Consider the following 17,749-nt stretch of genomic DNA (forward strand, 5'->3'; position numbering starts at 1 on the left):
CCTTCACCACTGCACTGAGATCTCTACAACATTCATAAGAAGGCAGGGTGGGATTAACATCGTAAGGTATTAAACAACAATTGGGGAGTGACTTCCTACCAATTCCTACCAATTCCTAACAGTGAGTTCAGATCTGAGACCATGCAGGAGCAGCTATAAATGCAATTGCAAAGAGAACAATAGTAGCACAACAGCATGTGTGGAGGTGGGAAAATCTCCCATTTCCTTCAGATCACATTTTTTCAGAATAAGATTCCTTTTAAACATACCAGTGTCATTTTTGAAGAATGGTTTTTATGCACAGCAACAGATTTGCCACTGCTCCTGAGCTCTGCCTGCATGTGAGAAGTACTGCAGAAGTACATAAGAAAGGGGTGTTTGGTAGTCCAGGACTAGCAATAAGGACTCCACACGTTTCTTCTTTCACAAATTTGACATGGGCAAGCACTGCTTGCTTGCCTTTACCTCGGACCACATGCCTGGGCATTTTTGAGCATGCAAAATTTTCACAGAATCAAATAACCTAATACTTTGCTGCCTGGTGCTAAGCTGAATTAGGGCTGCAGCAGTCAGGCAGAAATCTAAAATGACGACTTATGAGCGTGACTGCCTATCCTACAAAGCTCAGTAAACACGCAAACACAGCCATGAATAAATTAAGAGATCTGGGAAAGGGCTGAGAGAATTTTTAATTTTGAAAACTTTTTTCAAAAATATAGATTTAGGCTCACAGAAACACCTGACAAATCTGTGTCAATTCTGCCGAGCATATTTGTAGAGAAAATTTTCCTTTTAACACAAGGAATTGTAAATTTGATTCCTTTTATTCAGCAATATTTCTTTGAAATTTCATATTGTTTTTATTTTTAAAATATTTACATGTGAACAAAACCAAATCTTTTTTTCTCAGCTTTTCTGCTTGCTGACATCACTGTTTCGAGATGACTGGAAATTATTTTTTTTCTTTGTGTTAACCAGTGAGCCTGAGAAAGAAGTTCTTTGCACAGTTCTAATTGAGGCCCTTAATATCTCTGCCTCTGCTGGAAGGGAAAATTCTGCTTGCTTTTTGAGTACTTACATTAGCAGCACCAAGAAGTATCAAGGTAGGACCGAGCCCTATTGTATATATAGACCTGAGAATAACAGACACCAGGAAGGGTCGAATGCCAACTGGCTTGGAGATGAAAAACAGCATTGCTGTACAAAGTGCCACAGCTATCCAGAGGAGGACCGAAATCAACGGAGAAAGTGTGCCTGCATGGAGAAGAATGGGAGAGCTGAGAAACGCATCTTTGGTGACTCAGTTTTTCACCACAAAACAGATCCAGAAGATCAATTCCTTGGCTCATATAGATAAGACAAAGTGTGACTCATGCATCGCAACTGCTGACCGCAACTTACCCTAACTGCAATAAGAACTATTATTATCACAGTATTGTTGATTTGCACAGGTAATATAGTAAGAAGAGCTAATGAAATTTCCAATAAAATCTGCATAGTGCTCAGAGATGAAATAATTTATCCTGTTCCTGGAGCAGGCTACTAATTATCTCCCTCTTGCAGGGATCATTAGGACTCCTTTGGTCTAACTCGGCGATTGTTTGGCTGCAGAAATAGCTGGTTCTTGGGGTGGCACAGCAGTAGCACAAGCCACGGTGTCTCGTTCCCAACGCAAAGGGCACAGAGGCTGCCTGCTTTTAGAGAAGCAGCTTGCTGCTCAAGGGCTGCAGGCATTCAGCAGGAGGCAGCTCTGCCTCTGCTCAAAAATCAGCCACTTGCCACAGTGGGGGGTGGCCATGGGGACTTGGGCAGAAGCAGCAGCATCTGCACTGCCAGGAGCTGCCGAACCACTGAGCCTTGCTCCCAGCGGGTGGCAGGTCCTTGCTCTTGCTAAGCTCCTGCAGGCACATAAGCCTTCAGAGCAAGGTGATGGCTCCCAGACTGTCCACGAGACTTGAGCGAAGCCCATGCTTTCCCTTTCTCCTCTGCTTAAGGCTCTGGGAGCACACCATGTCGCTCTGATGCAAAAAGCACATTCAGATCTCGGGATGCTGTCACACTCATACACTGACTTCTACTGATTAACTGAGAGCTCAGTGGCAGGGGAGAACAGAATAGAGAATTTAGTAAGGATCACAATAGGAATAATGGTATCTCTTTGGCAGCAGATACACAGCTAAGCAGCATCAGTGAAAACAATAAGGTGAGGCCTTGTCCTCAAAATTCAGATGGCATCCAAACTTTTCCAAAGTTCAAGAGTGTTTATATCCTTGGCAAGAGATTTAAGGGCAGCTCTGCTGGATAGTTTCTTTGCCAACAAGATCTGGAAATTTTTAACGGATCCTAAAAAATAGCTTCAAAGTGGAGCTGAAAAGTATGAGCGAAGCACTCGGTGTTTCTTTAATAAATTTTTCTCTCTTCCCTACTGCAGGTCAAATGATTTTGTGTCATGTAACACATGCAGATATGCACAGGGCAAAGAAACCTCATCTGGAGTGCAATTTCGCTTATGCCGTATGATGTAAGAAATGCAGAAATCCATCCGAAGGCAGCAGCATTCCTGAGATGATTAGATCAGCCCAAGCACCTCGGACACGTGAATGTGGATTTGCACACAAGTGGAAGGGGGAAAATGTGAGACAAACTCCAGCTCCCAGATCAGTTTTTGGTGGAGACTGGAAGTAAGGAGTCTGCCTCGTGACCGTGCTTATCCCATTGGGCCACACCTATTGTTTATTGTTCAGAAATCTCTGCTGCTGCTGCAAGGACTGAGAATTGGAATCCTGAAATGCACTATCGCTGAAATCACTGGATTACCGGGGCCACTTTAACTAATACCATATAAATCTGCAGTTCCAAGTATTAATGCCTATTGACTGCAGACCAGAGGATTTCCTTGAGTATAAATTAGCTAAAAATTCAGTAGCTTAAAAGGTTTATTTTTAACTCTTTATTTCTTCTCTTACACTCTGGCACATGTGCACTCTGAGCGACTCTTCGGCTTACAGGCAGGAAAGCACTGCATGCAAATGCTTCCCATTTCCACAGCTGAACCCTGAAGAAACAAGGCTGTGGAGCTCTCTGCACTGTGACCTGCAGAGCCCACCCTGCAAGGTGAAAGTGCAGTGTGGTCTCCATGCCAATATACTTTAATCTGCTGCTTTTTGTTTAGCCAGCCAACAGGAATGTTGGATGGTGCCAATTCTGGTATTTGTGAAAAACATATGCAGCTGGCCTGTTTCCAGTAGTGCAGTTCACATGCCATCAGACAGAAGTGACTTTCAGTCACATTACTGGGTAGACTGGACATGAATTAAAGACCCAGAGGTGAATGGATCTACTCCCATTACCAGTCTCCTTTATCCCAATTAAGCTTGTTTGGGATTCAAAGAGGCCACCTGCTCCTCTGCTGCATTTATTTAATGAAATTTATTATTTGCTGCATTTCTGTGCCATGTGATGAAGCAGAGACAGAATCACATCTTTTAAGCATATTTTTATATAATGTTTTTGTCGTCTGCATCAGTGGCTCTTTTATTCCATTAAAATCATCAAATGTCAATGAGCTAGTTTTCATATCATCATATTCCACACATTTTAACATTTCAAGTCACTCAAATTGGTCAGTTTTAAGGAATCTCAGTCCCTCTGCTGCCAGGTACCCTTCTTCAGCTCAGAAACTGTAACTGAATGTGTGCATTAGTACACTGCAATCTGACAATAATTAAGCAAAAAAAGAAAAGAATTAGCTCAGATAATCTACATGATCTTCAGATCAGCTCCTGTGTTCTGTCTGTTTTGTTTCATGTCACACAGGACATGACACACTGAAGATCAACATCTCAGACAACATCTGGTTCCTATCTAGGAGACACTACACGGCTCCTGCAGAAACAAGCACACCTGAAGATACAGTTTTACACAATCATGTTACCTTAGAATAAGAGCAACTAAAATCAAAAGGAAAAATAAAAAGTTCCACTTGCCTTCATCTCCATCATCTCCGAAGGGATAGAACAGAGCAACTGCTAAATTGATGAATACAGCAAGGTTGAAGGAAATGCTTCCCCAGAGAGAGATGTGTCGTGAGAACCAAAATAGGAGTGGATTATCTAGAAAGTTGAGAAAAAAAAGCATTGAATGGGAAGAAAGCAGGCATCAGCCCAGTCAGTAATGGCCTCGAGGGAGTTAAACAATACAGATTAATGAAGAAAACTGAGGTAAACAAAACAAACATGCAGAACTTTAACATTAGCTAAAAGAGACATAGTAAACATAGGCTAGCCATAAAATATTGTTTCAAGCAGGATTTTTCATCCAAAACCTCCAATACAGTTCAATATATATGAAAGTTTTGCCTCAGCTGAGGTTTTACAACTGGACTTTGTGTGAAGGATTCTCTTCACCTGGCTCTGAAACTGCAGCCTCTGTGTGTGGAAATATGGAGTCCAATGAACAGCTGGATTTCAGGCATCCTGCACGCCAGGCAACCAGGAGACCAAGCACAGGTCATCCAGCTGACCCATTTGGATCAGATATGCAGATGATATTATTCAAAGAAAAATGGAACAGGCAAAGTTTCAGAACTGCAGTACTTTCCCCACCTCTATCAAACTAAACATATCTTGATCATATGTTGATGAGGAGCAGATAAAATTTGGTCTGAGTGGAGTATGGTTCCATGAAAGCTATCTCCTGTACAATGCTCAGACATCCAAGATTACCTGCTGAGCAACAACTCTGTACTATTAAAATAATTTGAAGCTTTAAAAGGAAGCCAGGACCTTCAAATGTGAAGTACTATGTGAACACACAGAAGGAGACTATATTCCAAAGGACCTTTAACCAAGTTAAAAAATGCAAAATAGAGAAGTAAGGAAAAAAAGTGTTAATACTCTGTGTCCAGAGTCACATAAACGATTCAGCAAAAAGCCCAGGAACAAGATCAGAGGGTACTAAGACCCAGGCAAACACCTCACATTTGAGACTGTGCTATCATATGTTTCAATGAACATTCGAAAGGCGCAGTGGTGTGAGAAAACCCTTAGTCAGAGAAGTTAGCTATTTGAAGATGATGTATTCATATCAATTAGATTTTCAAGCATTGAGAGACTCTTGCAAATATGAAAAACATATTCTTGACTTACCTGCACCCAGCTAACTTTTCATATAGACTCCTTCAGCTGAAAATGACTGTCTAAATAGATTTTAATAGTGATTAGGTAAATAATTAGGTTGAATATGATTAAGTGATAACTTTGTGCTGTTGACTGCTGGGATTTAAGCATTTGGAGCCATTGCAAATGGCATCTGTCAATTTCAGCAATAGAGACTGCCTGGTAACAGACGCTTGGCTGAACAATGAACCAAACCTAAATTTACATTATCTTTTCAAACAACAACAAAAAAACAACATGGAGACTTCTGGGCTGTTCCACTGATGAAATGAATTGAGGAATTTCTGTTCTGAATAAAAATAAACTAGTTTTCCTTGCTTACACCAACAGGGAGGTCTGGTTTATGTAAGTATAAGGTCCAGCTTTTTTAATTTGTGTTTCTCAAGCAAGAAAAAACAGACACACTATTGTCAGTGAAGTAATTTTTCTACAATCTGATGAATTTTATTCCCAAACAGACTGCAGGCAGGGAGTTATTCTAGAATCACCTATTTTATGCCTTTACTCTGGTCAGATTGTCAGTACAAATTTTCACCATGCCACTAAGGAAAGTGGATCTGGGCCAGTAGGATTCATATGGAAAACTTTCAACTGCTTCTGAAAATTGTAACTTCAGAACTGAAATTTTAAGAAACTGTATCCAACACTCTTGTTTCTTTCACATTAAGGATGCTGCATTAAGGCATATTGCTTTAAGTATCCAAACTCCCTTCTGCTCTGACCATAGATCCTGTTCTTCACTTCCTTCCTAATCAATTGCATAACGCTCCTGTGAGCTGCTAAACAGCTGATGTCTGCCACCCCAGCAGCATCTGCACTTTAGCAGTGAACAAAGTGATACATCCTACGTGTTTATTATATACACGTATACACATACAAGATATACATTTCCTTTCTGTCTGTCAAGGATGTTAAATAAGTTTGTAGCCTTGGCTCTCTGCTCCAAATTCAAAGGGTGCAGCTGACAGTTGCAGAGCTGGCAGGAGCTCCCCATCCCTGGGACACTGGCAGGAGCAGCAGCTGCCCCATTCCCAGTGAGGGCCAGCAGCTGTAATGCCCACCAGTGAACAAAATGAGAAACTCACGTTACCTGGCTTGGTCTCCCTTGTAGCTTAAGCAAGTATATATGCCTCTCCCACTACCACAGTACATATACCAGGATGGGCTCACAGATGGGGACATAGTGCAGCCTAGTCAAGCAAGGCTGATGTGAACTGGCAAAGGGGAATGGACTCCATGGGAGTCATGCAGATTTAAAGCAGCTGAAGTTCTGCTGAGAGATGTTTTTAAGTGACTGACGTTAACATATTTTTAATGGTCTTGTAGGAATCTGCAAACCTCAAATCTGCAGCTACACGTGGTTTTGTTATATATTAGAGGTCTTGGCTTAATTAGGTTCCACTCTACTGAGTTTACTGGAGCTACACCCTGTTCATCCATTCTTCCATTTAACTTTTGCAGTCCAGAACAGCATCTTGAACACATTATTTACATTAGTAGCTGCTCTATATTATGACTCTTTTATGGTGGCATGCAAGTGTCTCAGCTGGCCTACACTCTGTAGATCTACTCTCTCAAGTTCTGAGAAGCTTGGCCTGTTGCAGAGTGAATAGTGAAAAGCGTATAACTAAAATTGAACATATTTGAAGACTTAAAAGTGAGGTTTTAACATAATTGAGGTATTTTTCGAAATTACAATACTTACTCCTAATTTTCTTTTGCCATTTCATCTCATTGTACAGATCTTCTGTCTGTTGGAAAAAGTCGTTGACTTTGCTCCCTTGTTCATCTCTCTCTGTTGTATTGAATACCCGACTTTTGGATTCCCGAGTGAGAAATTCACAAATATTGGGGACAGGGAAGACAATCTGTTCCATTGTTCTATCATGACGAACAATCTATAAATAAAATGGACATATATTTTTTCCTCAGGATCAGTGACTTTTCAACAATTTTGTCACAGCTCTTTTTGCTCACAGCTTCCTTGTAATTTATAAACGAATGCATACATTATTTGTACATTACCAAAAAGTCAGTCAATGAATCCTAAAACATAAAGTAAAACCCCATTTCTATTTTCAAAAATCTGCTTGCAAATACAGTGACAAATCATACATCTCAACTGAAACCCAGGCCCAAACATAAAAAATATTCCAGTTTAGAATGCTTCAGTTTTGCAGTGGATTGAAATGAAACTCTTCTACTAAACAGTGTAGAAGTTCAGAGCCTTTCTAATGGATTATGGAACTCTTCTTTCACCTTGAATTTATTTCTATGATGACAGAAGTTGCAAAGGTGAAGACGCAAAAAAAAGCACCTTGTTACTCAGAGAGAACCCATATCTTGTCAGGTTTTCTTTGCTTACTTGGCAAGAAACAAGGTCTTGCATTATTTGCGTTTCAGAGTCTACTGAGCCATCAGTGAGTGAGTTAGATTTTACTCCATTTTACTACACTGTCATCCAAATTGCTTTCTTTTTCTGATCATGGAGTCTGCATTACATGTCAATGGAAAAATGGGTAGAAACCTCATTTTTACTTCTAGACCCATGTCTCAGTAGAGGCAGTATTATGGAAAAAAAAAAAAAAAAAAAAAAGATACTATATGACTTTCAAATCAAACAAATGAGATATCCCAACATCAGGGAGCTGTATCCGAAATGTCTAACAGGTCAAGGAGTGCCTTCATCTAAAGAACAATCCATTTGATTTAGGAGCAATTCTGGGCAGAGTTTCAGTTTTCCAATCACAGTCCTGCATATCAGGACCGTCTTTTCTCTCTTATAATTCATATTTATTAGATGAGCATACTAAAAATCAAACTCATCCTAAGCCATTTTTAAGTATAACATATTCAAGCATATTTGCATTGGAAATGAAGGATAATTGTTCGTCTGCCCAAGGGCAAGTGCATCATGTGAAACTGAACAGGCTACTTTGAAGTATCCTAGGTAAGCAGTTATTTCTCAGGCCAGTGGTTGTGCACTGGGACTGCGTGGCAAATGAAAGACCCTGGCAGCACACCTTCAGTTTGGTCTGGGACTCAAATGAAGAGGTAGGCTTCCTATGGTGCTCCACAGTTAAAAAGTATGCCAGATAGCAGAAGCTCACAGAACAGAGCCTTTGCCAGAAAAATAGGCTTTGTCAGTTACAGTGGTCTTGATGTTTGAAGAGATCTTAGAAATCACTCTTGTAAGAATCCATTTGTCACATAGAAGCAGATCACAGTGCTTCTTTTGATGCCCACATCTGCAGCCTACCCAGAAAACTTAGTCACCCAATACTGGCTAAATAACTTAAGAGCCTCCAAAACATTAAAATATGTTAAAAGGTGCACTTGACTGCCCTCTAAACAATCACCACAGCCACAGAGCCAGCCATGTTGCTACGTACTGTGTCACCATCCCTGGAGGTGTTCAAGAAACGTGTAGATGTAAGACTCCAGAACACGGTTTAGTGGGCAATATTGGTGGTAAGTGGATGGTTGGACTAGATGATCTTAGAGATCTTTTCCAGCTTTGGTGATTCTGTGATTCTATGGTGTGAGCAGCAAAAAGATTGGTGGCTAGCACAGATAAGGATGTCAACAGTAGCCTACCTCAGTGGCAGCTATGGGCTCAAGGCACTTGCATCAGACAGAGCCATGCTCTTTTAAACAAAAGCCATACTGAATGTCAACATCGCTTCAAAACCTCTTTGTACTTCAGCCAAACTTTTAATTTGATCAGTTAGCATCACTGGTTTAGAACTCAAGATTCTTTATTTGAGTGATGTATCATACAAAATTACTCTTGACTTCACGACACAGTTACTATCTACACTCATTATTCCCCTAACAAAACATGCTCGATAACACAAAAGAAAGCTTTTGTAAAATGATTACTTGGAGTTACTTTTAATACATAATGTACCTATATAAAATAGCTACATTCCTTCTTCTCCCATAGCCAAAAGAACAGCACTTAACTTTCTTCTTCTCATAAATAATCCATATATTTGATTAAGCTTAGCTTTTCAGAAGTCTAAAGAGGGTTGACATGCCCTGTACAATATGCAAACTTGTCTCATACTCAATCTTCTAGACAGCAATTCTTACCTCTATCTGTGCTGTATGATTGGCGTAATAGCTCAAGGCTTCATCTCCTTCATCTGGATCTGACCCTGGCTTCAGCATCTGTTGCAATGTTTTATTGTGACGAGCCAACTAGAAAAAGAATAAAAATCTGATTTATGTCCTGCTATGTTTTCAGCTTTATCATCTCCACTAAACTAACACAAATCCTCCTCCCTCCATTCCCATATACTTATATGCTCAACCCAGTGGGGCTCTATCCACAGATAACAACAAAAAATGTAATCACTTGAAAACAATAGAAATAATATAGAATTAAAAACTTAGCAGCAAGTCTTTGGCTGAGATTTATGGATGGCAGCTTTGCCAGCAGCTTAGATAAATTTTGGAGGGTGTCTGACAAATAAAAAAAAGACTAGATTGAATATTTCTTCTGACTTAAGTTTAGAAATAACATCTGCATACTTCAAAATAGGTAATTACACACACAATTAATTTTTTTCTATTATTTCATGTGGCTAAGCTACTCTTCACCATGTTCTGGCATGGCATTACAGGGCTGCCATAACACAGGTAATTATTTCAGAGGCAACTGGACCTCACTAGCAGGCAGATATATTCTTAGTGTGCAATTTATATACTAAGCACACACATACACACATAAATATGCAACTCCTCATAAAAACTTTTACAAAACTGATACATAGATGATTCATAAAACATATCCAATCTTGCAAATATTTATAATATTCAAAATTGCACAAAATTTAATACTGACAGTATCAGCAAACGCATTCATGATATCTCTTAAGTCAGAGAAACAAAGACTTAATCAGAAGGCATAAGGAAATGTACTAAACATGTAGTTTTCTCTACATAGGAGAGTGGATTTCACATAGAAACTCTGAGGTGTTTCACCAAGATTACAAATTTTCCCATTTTAAGGTGGAGGAAACTGAGACATGCAAATAAAAGGCTTACAGCCATCATCTAGGTCATAAGCATAACACAAACATTAGTACAACAGACTAGACGTAGACAGTGGAAATGACAGGAACAAGGAACAAGGGATTAGACTGATGAACACCACATGTGGCTAAGAATTGCAGAAAGTGAAATAAAGCAGTATGCTGAGGAATTAAAAAGTAATTACAAACCTACAAAAAGCGTGTCAGAGATCAAGTCTAAAAGTAACAATGTAGCTAAATAGATATCATAATAATTTAACCAAAATATGATCACACTCATATGCAAGTCTCATATGAAAGCCATTTGCAAGTCTCACCATCCTCTTTTTACCCAAGAATGGTGGGAGTGAGGCACATACACAATTTATTCTATTTAATAAAACTATTTAATAAAAATACATTTTCTTCTGAATTTTGACATAAACTTATTAATTAAAGATAAATATTAAATAAAATATATACATATAAAAGAGAATACCTGAAAAGAATGTTCTGGAAGTATAAATGTATTTCCTACTAATTATTCATGGACAGAAATCTGCTTGAACCTTCCAGTAAAGCACTGAGCCAAAGTGACAGAATATCAGTCTTTTAAAAAGGCTCACAAGCAGATACTTCAGGGACACATGTAAAAATCATAGGGAGGACAACTGTAGAGCTATGTTCTTTCCATCACCAATAGATGTCTGTTTTGGATACCTACTTCTTGCTTTATCTGGTAAATATATAGATAGTCTCATTACCTATACTTTGTCTCACACATCTTCCACTTATCAGTGGAATCAGGCATATATTCTGAACTAGTCTTTGCAATATGTCCACAAAAACTGTTTAGAAGGATAACCTGAATTAATTTTCTACAGATATCTTGCATTCCCCTCACCAGCATAATGAAGAAACAAGATGTGCTTGTGAAAACAAGGTAATTATTGCTTAAAAACTGCCTTTAAATAGTGCTACTACATTTGCTTTTCAGCTTTACTGAATGTCCCTCTGCTTCTGTACCGAAGAAAGGGCAAGCAAGAGCACCCATTCACATTCTCTGTATCATTCATCATTCTGTACACTAATGTTATGTTCTGTCTTACTTGTGCCTTCCTTAAATTAAAAAAATCCCTATCTTTTACATCCTTTCTCAAACTGAAGACTCTCTGTTACTCAATTATTTTAATTGTCCATCTCCAAATGCCATTTACTTCAGCTGTAACTCCTGAGATACAAAAAAAAAAAAGAACAGACTAGACAGAATGTAGTGACACCATGCTTGGAGTGAAGAATTAACATAAATAAAAGCATATATATTCCTTTATTTTATTTTTCATATACTGCAACACAGAGGAACTTTGCTTGCACGTTGATCCCTTTTCTCTAATGTGAACCATTTAGATTATGAGCCTTCTAATAAGTGATAAATTAAGGATGTATCAATAATTCTTCTCATATTAAAAAGTCTACCAGTTTGGAGAAAGGGACATACATAGATTCATAAATTCACATTAGCACTACAAAACTCTTCATTTCTAAATATATTTGAATGTACACAAAGAATTGGAAATACCCCTTATAAGACATACAAAATCTTATGATACCAATTCTTGATCTGCTTTTAACTGTCTATAACTCTTAAAGTGGAAGCATGTCTTGAAAAATGTTAGTAACAAAAGCTCCCTTACCACATGTGCTAGAAGGGAAAATCATCTCAGCCCTCTTGTCATGTAGTGGGACTGACCAGTACAGCACACCGACTTAACAGGCTGCTGGTGATCTGAGATGGAGCTGATGCAGTGCATACTTCACTATCAGGTTTTAAGTGAACAATAGCTATGTACTTTAAAACCACAGGAACATCCTGAGTCCTGAGTTGATGTCTTCACAGTCAAGCACCAGTGAAATTTATCTAAATCTGTCAACAGTAGTGCTAGACCACAAGTGCTCATAACATCATTTCTTTTACCTCCCATCTCCTTGTATCCACTGACCTCCTGCAGTCTATCTAGACCTTCGGAGAGTAGTCTCAGGGCAAAGGGTAGTTCTCTATTTTCTTCTTGCATTGCAGTTCTAATGTGCGATGGATTCTTACAAGTTGCCACAATAATAAGTGCTGATAATATTTCTGTATTGCCAAATACACATCAATGAAAGAATGGTGTAAATAGCAATCTTTGAGAACTGAGACGTAAAGCAGAAGCCCACAGTAACACTTAAGAACTGCTTAATAAATGCTATGCTATTTGGCAACTGCGGTGCTTTCTGAAGGGGTGATTTCATATCTTTCCTTTGTCTTGTAACAAACACAAAGGCAGACATGGGCAAATCGGACAGTGCCAGCAGACTTCCTGACCAGTATAGAACTATTTCTGAGATCAAAGAAACAGCAGTGAAAATAGCAATGTAGTGACAAACTGTAACATAAAATATGAACAGCTTATCCAAGCTGGTAGCACGCTCTAGGTGACAGTCTGTGACTGGCACATGAAAACTGTGCAAGCTCTGACTGATGTTTTTTCACATTTAACTGCTGTGATGTGGTTGTGTTGCTCCTGAAGTGCTGCACAAGTCTTATGGGGCAGCTGATGGACAAGACACTAGATGGGCATGGACTATAATGACTGTAGGAAAAACCACAGCCCCATGCAAGTCTGCAAGGCAAAGCTCAGAACGTGCAGTGAGCGTAACTGATACAAAACATAACCTTTGCTAGAGACTGAATCTGCAGAGCCTGAAAAAAATCACCTCCGAGGAGGGAACTCTCTCAGTCATTCACTCATCTATCAACCATGCCAGTGATGATATTTTAAATGTCAACACTGTACTTTACTACTCACAAAGGCATTTAGGGAAGAGGAAGCAATAACATATAATGGAGCAGTGATTTCCAAAGAGGGGAAGTGTAAGGCAATATCTATATCAATAAAGATCATTTGGCTTTCCAGTCAGTTTCCAGGGAAGGATTGTTCTTCAGCTTGAAAGACCTTTGCTTCAAAAATTTGGAAAATAGTGTAATAAACATCAGAACAAAATGCAAAAGATTTAGAACAGATCAAGAACACTGCTGTCATTAATAAAGAAAAACTAGAGAGGAATGACAGAGTTACAATAGTCTGAACTCCTCATTCAAAATGATTGTAAAATCACATCAGATGGTCATTTGGGATTACACACATGATCAGCAGCATGGAAAAAGACAGCAGACATTTTTTGCCATCAACAATACATGCATTTCTTGCAAGCATTTTACTTGACAGATTTTCTGAAACATAAATGCAGTTATTTTAATGTTCCTCAATGAAAAAGTGATTTAAAGCCGTGAACTTTCATGCCATCAGACTCTCAATGTTTCATTGACTTGGCTACTAGATCGGTGTGCCAAAATATGTAAGTATATATATACATATGTCTGTAGAAAAATTTCTGGAAAAAGACAAAGTAACTTTCCATTTTTCATTATCTCTGTTAAACAGAGACTCCTTCTGTATTTTTATGTGGACAGGTCAGTCCCTGGTTCTAACTCAAATGTTGTAGCATAGTTTGCAATGGAGGCTGACCTAGTATGCTGCTCAGAGAGTTGCCAAAATCCCTGCCACTTTCACCAGGCTTTGCTTTGGGCCCCCAAAAGGACAGGAGTCCTATAAATATGAGCTAGAAACAGCAAGCTGAAATCTGTGAGATCCATTTATATCAGTTTCCTCTCTAACACTTTGAGACTACCAAACGTGTGGAATAAAGATGATATTTATGACTAGAACAGCACAAAGAGATCTAAATGGGTGAAGCTTAGTGCCTTGTAAACAGGTATTATTTTTGTGGAAGAATCAGTTTACTGGTAAAGTGTGAAATGTGTTACATTCATTCTCTAGAAAAGGCCAAAGAAGTATTACTATAAGCTCTGGATAACTGCCTGAGAAATACAAACTAAGACACAAATAGTTTCTGTTCCATGAAGCATTTCATATTTAAAGCAGTTCTCTTAAGAAGTATTACAAAAATCTAAAAACCGGAGAAGAAAAATTCACTTCTGTATACATTATGCTTGCCACTATTTCTCTTGAATTTCTCCTCGCACCCATGAAGGCAGCAGCACAACCATCTCCTGGCACACAGGCAGGCCTGGAAGGGCAAGGCAGCAGCTGGAGCAAGTGCTGACTTCTGGGGCTCACAGCAGCAAGGGAACTGGTCAGGCTTGCATGCTGCAGCACTGCACAATGCCTTCTCTTCCCTCACCCCATGCTCCAACTTCAGCTTGCTAGCTGGGCCAGTTGGTCTTGCCTGGCATGCCAGCGCACAGAGAGGACAGTCCTGGAAGCTCATGACTTCTAGACCTTGGGGAAAGTGAGGTAAGAGCTGTTTGCAAAGACCTGATATGCAATGAGTGAGATCAGATAGATCTGTTGTAAATTATCTTCATACCTATTCAGTAATGAGACATATTGTAGCATAATTCACAAGCCTAAAAGCCACCGCTCTTTCACCAGGGAGAAAATAGACAGAATCTAACTTATAGCAGGAGCAGAATATTGTATCTGTTCAGACTGGTTTCACCTTGCTGTGCACCAACTTGTGCTAATTAACAGCTGCAGTCCCTTCCTCTTTTCCCCAAGTCCCTTGGCTCCCAAAGTCGGGCTGTGTGAGACCTGGAACCGCCAAACCTCTTCAGTGGGGGAAACCCCAGCCATCCCACCAAACACTTCATTTTCTACTTAGACAGAAAGAAAAAAAATCTGCCTGAGAACTGACAAGAAAACTCCCAAGGACTGAGAAATAACACAGAGAGAGAGTCAAGGGAGTAGCAAACAGAATGGGTGAAAACCACGACTGGACAGGAGACGGAAAATGAGATGCCCTTCATCTGAGTGTCAGGGCCTCACCACACTCCAGCTCCCTGCCACGGGCAAAGAAAACACTCATATTCCAGTGGTAAACAAAGAGAGAGAGAGAGAAAGCAAAGAAAAAGGAAATGTCATTTTAACTATAGCTGAGCAGAAATTTTTATTTCAGCTGGCTGTACTAACAGTAGTAACAACTTCTCAACTCCCCATGCTCCAATCAAAATTGAATGGTGCTTTCTGCAATACATAGGGCAACTTCCTTTCCAGAAGTCATTACAGTTTTATAGAGCGGCACCTTTGCACTCTACCACAAAGCAATCTGTTAACAAACATTAGGAACAGCAGGGATGGAGCAACGGGAGACTCTCAAATCAAGTATTCATTGATTTCATTTAGAAGATTATACTGTACAGAGCAACCAAAAGGGTTTCAAGTTAATCTTCTCCTGATGGCTTGCAGTACATGAATATGGCCCTGGGTGGTCCAGACTCTGGATTCTGTTGCTGGGTCTTCCACAGCCTTGTGTAACTTCTAAGGCATCACCTCTCCTTACTGGCCTCCATGTGGCATGCACTAAAATCTGTGGATAATAGTGAACTACCTCACAGGGTAAGAAGAAATAAAACACCTTGACATTATCGCGTAAAAGAAACCATCACAGTTAAGTGATCTCTATCATTATTATGTTTGCAGCCCCCACAGTAATTTTATTGCTATTTCTGATGTGGTTTTGCTGTTCTTTTATCCTTGATGAAAGCAAACAGAAGACAAAATGACTTGCAAAAATTTCAACAAGCTTTACTTCCATTTGTCTTCTTTACAACTTCTCAATTTCTTTCAAAGGCAAAGCTTACTTGCAAAAACAAACAAAAAACAAAAAACAAAAAAAGAAAGAAAGAGGGAGAGAAAGAAAGGAGAAAGTACTATGCATGTGGGGAAAGTTCAGATCTGCTGACAAAATGTGTTGAAACCAAACAAAACTTACCTGGGGGAGGAGAGGACATCAACAGCTCTTAAAGATACACACATACTGTTACAGACAACAGTGTCAAAAGTAGCCAAATTGGCTCAATGCATACATGGGTTACATCTGTTTTTTGGTGCACGCTGACCATTCTGAACATAAGATGTGGACAGAAGTGCATGATTCAGTGTTCCAATAGATGAGAGAACTGTACCTGTAGATAGCCTCCTGCAAATACTGTAAGCAAAATTTTGAGGAGTACAGGAAAGAAGGACATATGGAGATATTGGAAGTGTCAGACATGATTATGGGAAGATAACAAGACAGTTGAATAGAAAAGGAAGAAGAATAGGGCTTTACCTTGTAATAAAAAGCAAGACTTCAGCTACATGCAAAGTGTATGAAAGGCTGACAACACTGCACATAAAATAAGACCTCATTAATACGCTCATCAACATGGTACAAACTCAGTCTGACAAAGATCTAGAACAACAACAAAGCAGCAAGTTGTTGGATATGGATCCTAAATCCATACAGCAAGAGAACTGCTCACCTCTGAAAGCCACCAACACTTTACACACATACAAAATAAACACATGAACTTGAGATAAGAGAGCTGTGAATGATATGGCCTTTGAGGAAATCTCAAAAATCCTTTTTGCTTGCTCTCAAGCACTCAATTTCCAGCTTCTCTTCTTACTCAGCACAGTGATTTTTTGCACAATATTCATCTACTGCTATCTAACACATGGCTTCTAAAGAAAGGAAGGCTAGCTATCCACACAAGCAAAAGGAGAAACTGCTTATGACAGATGTCTTTAAGCCCTAGAAATGACAATATTTCCTTATTTCAGCCATAGGAACAGAATTTGACTGCCAGACAACTTTCCTTCCTCTGGCACCAAGTGCAGAGGATAAAGTAACTCATGGTTTAATACTTTCACAATGGACTCAAACTTTTTTCCAGAGTCTAACCAAACTAATCAGCCTTTGACTTGAAGCGTGAGATTTGCACCATCTCCAGGTCCCTCCTCATGTCTTCCCACCTAAAGCTTCATTTCACGCACTGGCAGAACAGTTCTGTTGTGTATTTGTACATTGTGATTCCCTGATCTGGATGCAGCTCATCAGCCCAGTCTGTAGCACACCCACCAGCTGTTTCATGCTCTTACGTCTTGGAAGAGTGGCACTGTACAAGCAGTTCTACAAGCTCAGATAAGTCAGCTACCAATCAGCAAGGCAGCTCAAAAGTAAAGCGGCGTGAGTCCTCAGTCAGCCTCCACAATTAAAACACTTGAGATATGGTCATTATGTGGCCCTCATACTTGTTGTATCCATAGTGAAGCAGTAGGTCTGTTCATAGACAACCCGGTTAGTATCCCTCCTGGACAGGTATTTCCATAACACGCAGAAAAATATAACCTTGTCATTTATTGTCAAAACCATATCAGACTAAAGTAGCATGTAAGCAGCTGAAGCTGCAAGCTCTCTAATTCACAAAAGATATGCATTTCCTAATCTTTACAGAGGTCTTCATACCTTGTGGGGTACGAAACAGGACAGATGCCAAGTATGGAGATGGACCATGAATGAGAGATGTCTCCCTTCATATAATTACAGATTTTCCATTTTTTCCAATCACGCTGTTGAATGTTTGCCCAACCCTTCAATTAGAAGGGAAAAATGTCTTTAAAAATAATTTAGGGCATAGGAATAAAGAGAAGAGAAATTAAAATAGCAAAG

General features: G+C 39.4%; 1 protein-coding gene across 3 annotated transcripts in view; it reads right to left on the reverse strand.

Annotated features, from left to right (window-relative positions):
• ITPR2 (inositol 1,4,5-trisphosphate receptor type 2) overlaps positions 1-17,749 on the reverse strand; it is a 266,121-nt gene that overhangs the window by 40,112 nt on the left and 208,260 nt on the right. For all 3 annotated transcript variants that reach the window (XM_042889533.1, XM_042889531.1, XM_042889534.1), the window contains 4 exons: positions 9,273-9,380; positions 6,883-7,075; positions 3,987-4,112; positions 1,079-1,254 (listed from right to left, as the gene is read on the reverse strand). In XM_042889533.1, the coding sequence (XP_042745467.1) occupies positions 1,079-1,254; positions 3,987-4,112; positions 6,883-7,075; positions 9,273-9,380 (603 nt within the window). The remainder of the gene's footprint in view (positions 1-1,078; positions 1,255-3,986; positions 4,113-6,882; positions 7,076-9,272; positions 9,381-17,749) is intronic.

Source organism: Lagopus leucura, unplaced genomic scaffold (genome assembly GCF_019238085.1).
Source record: "Lagopus leucura isolate 7727_CA_CO unplaced genomic scaffold, USGS_WTPT01 Super-Scaffold_100159, whole genome shotgun sequence".
Taxonomy (NCBI): Eukaryota; Metazoa; Chordata; class Aves; order Galliformes; family Phasianidae; genus Lagopus; species Lagopus leucura.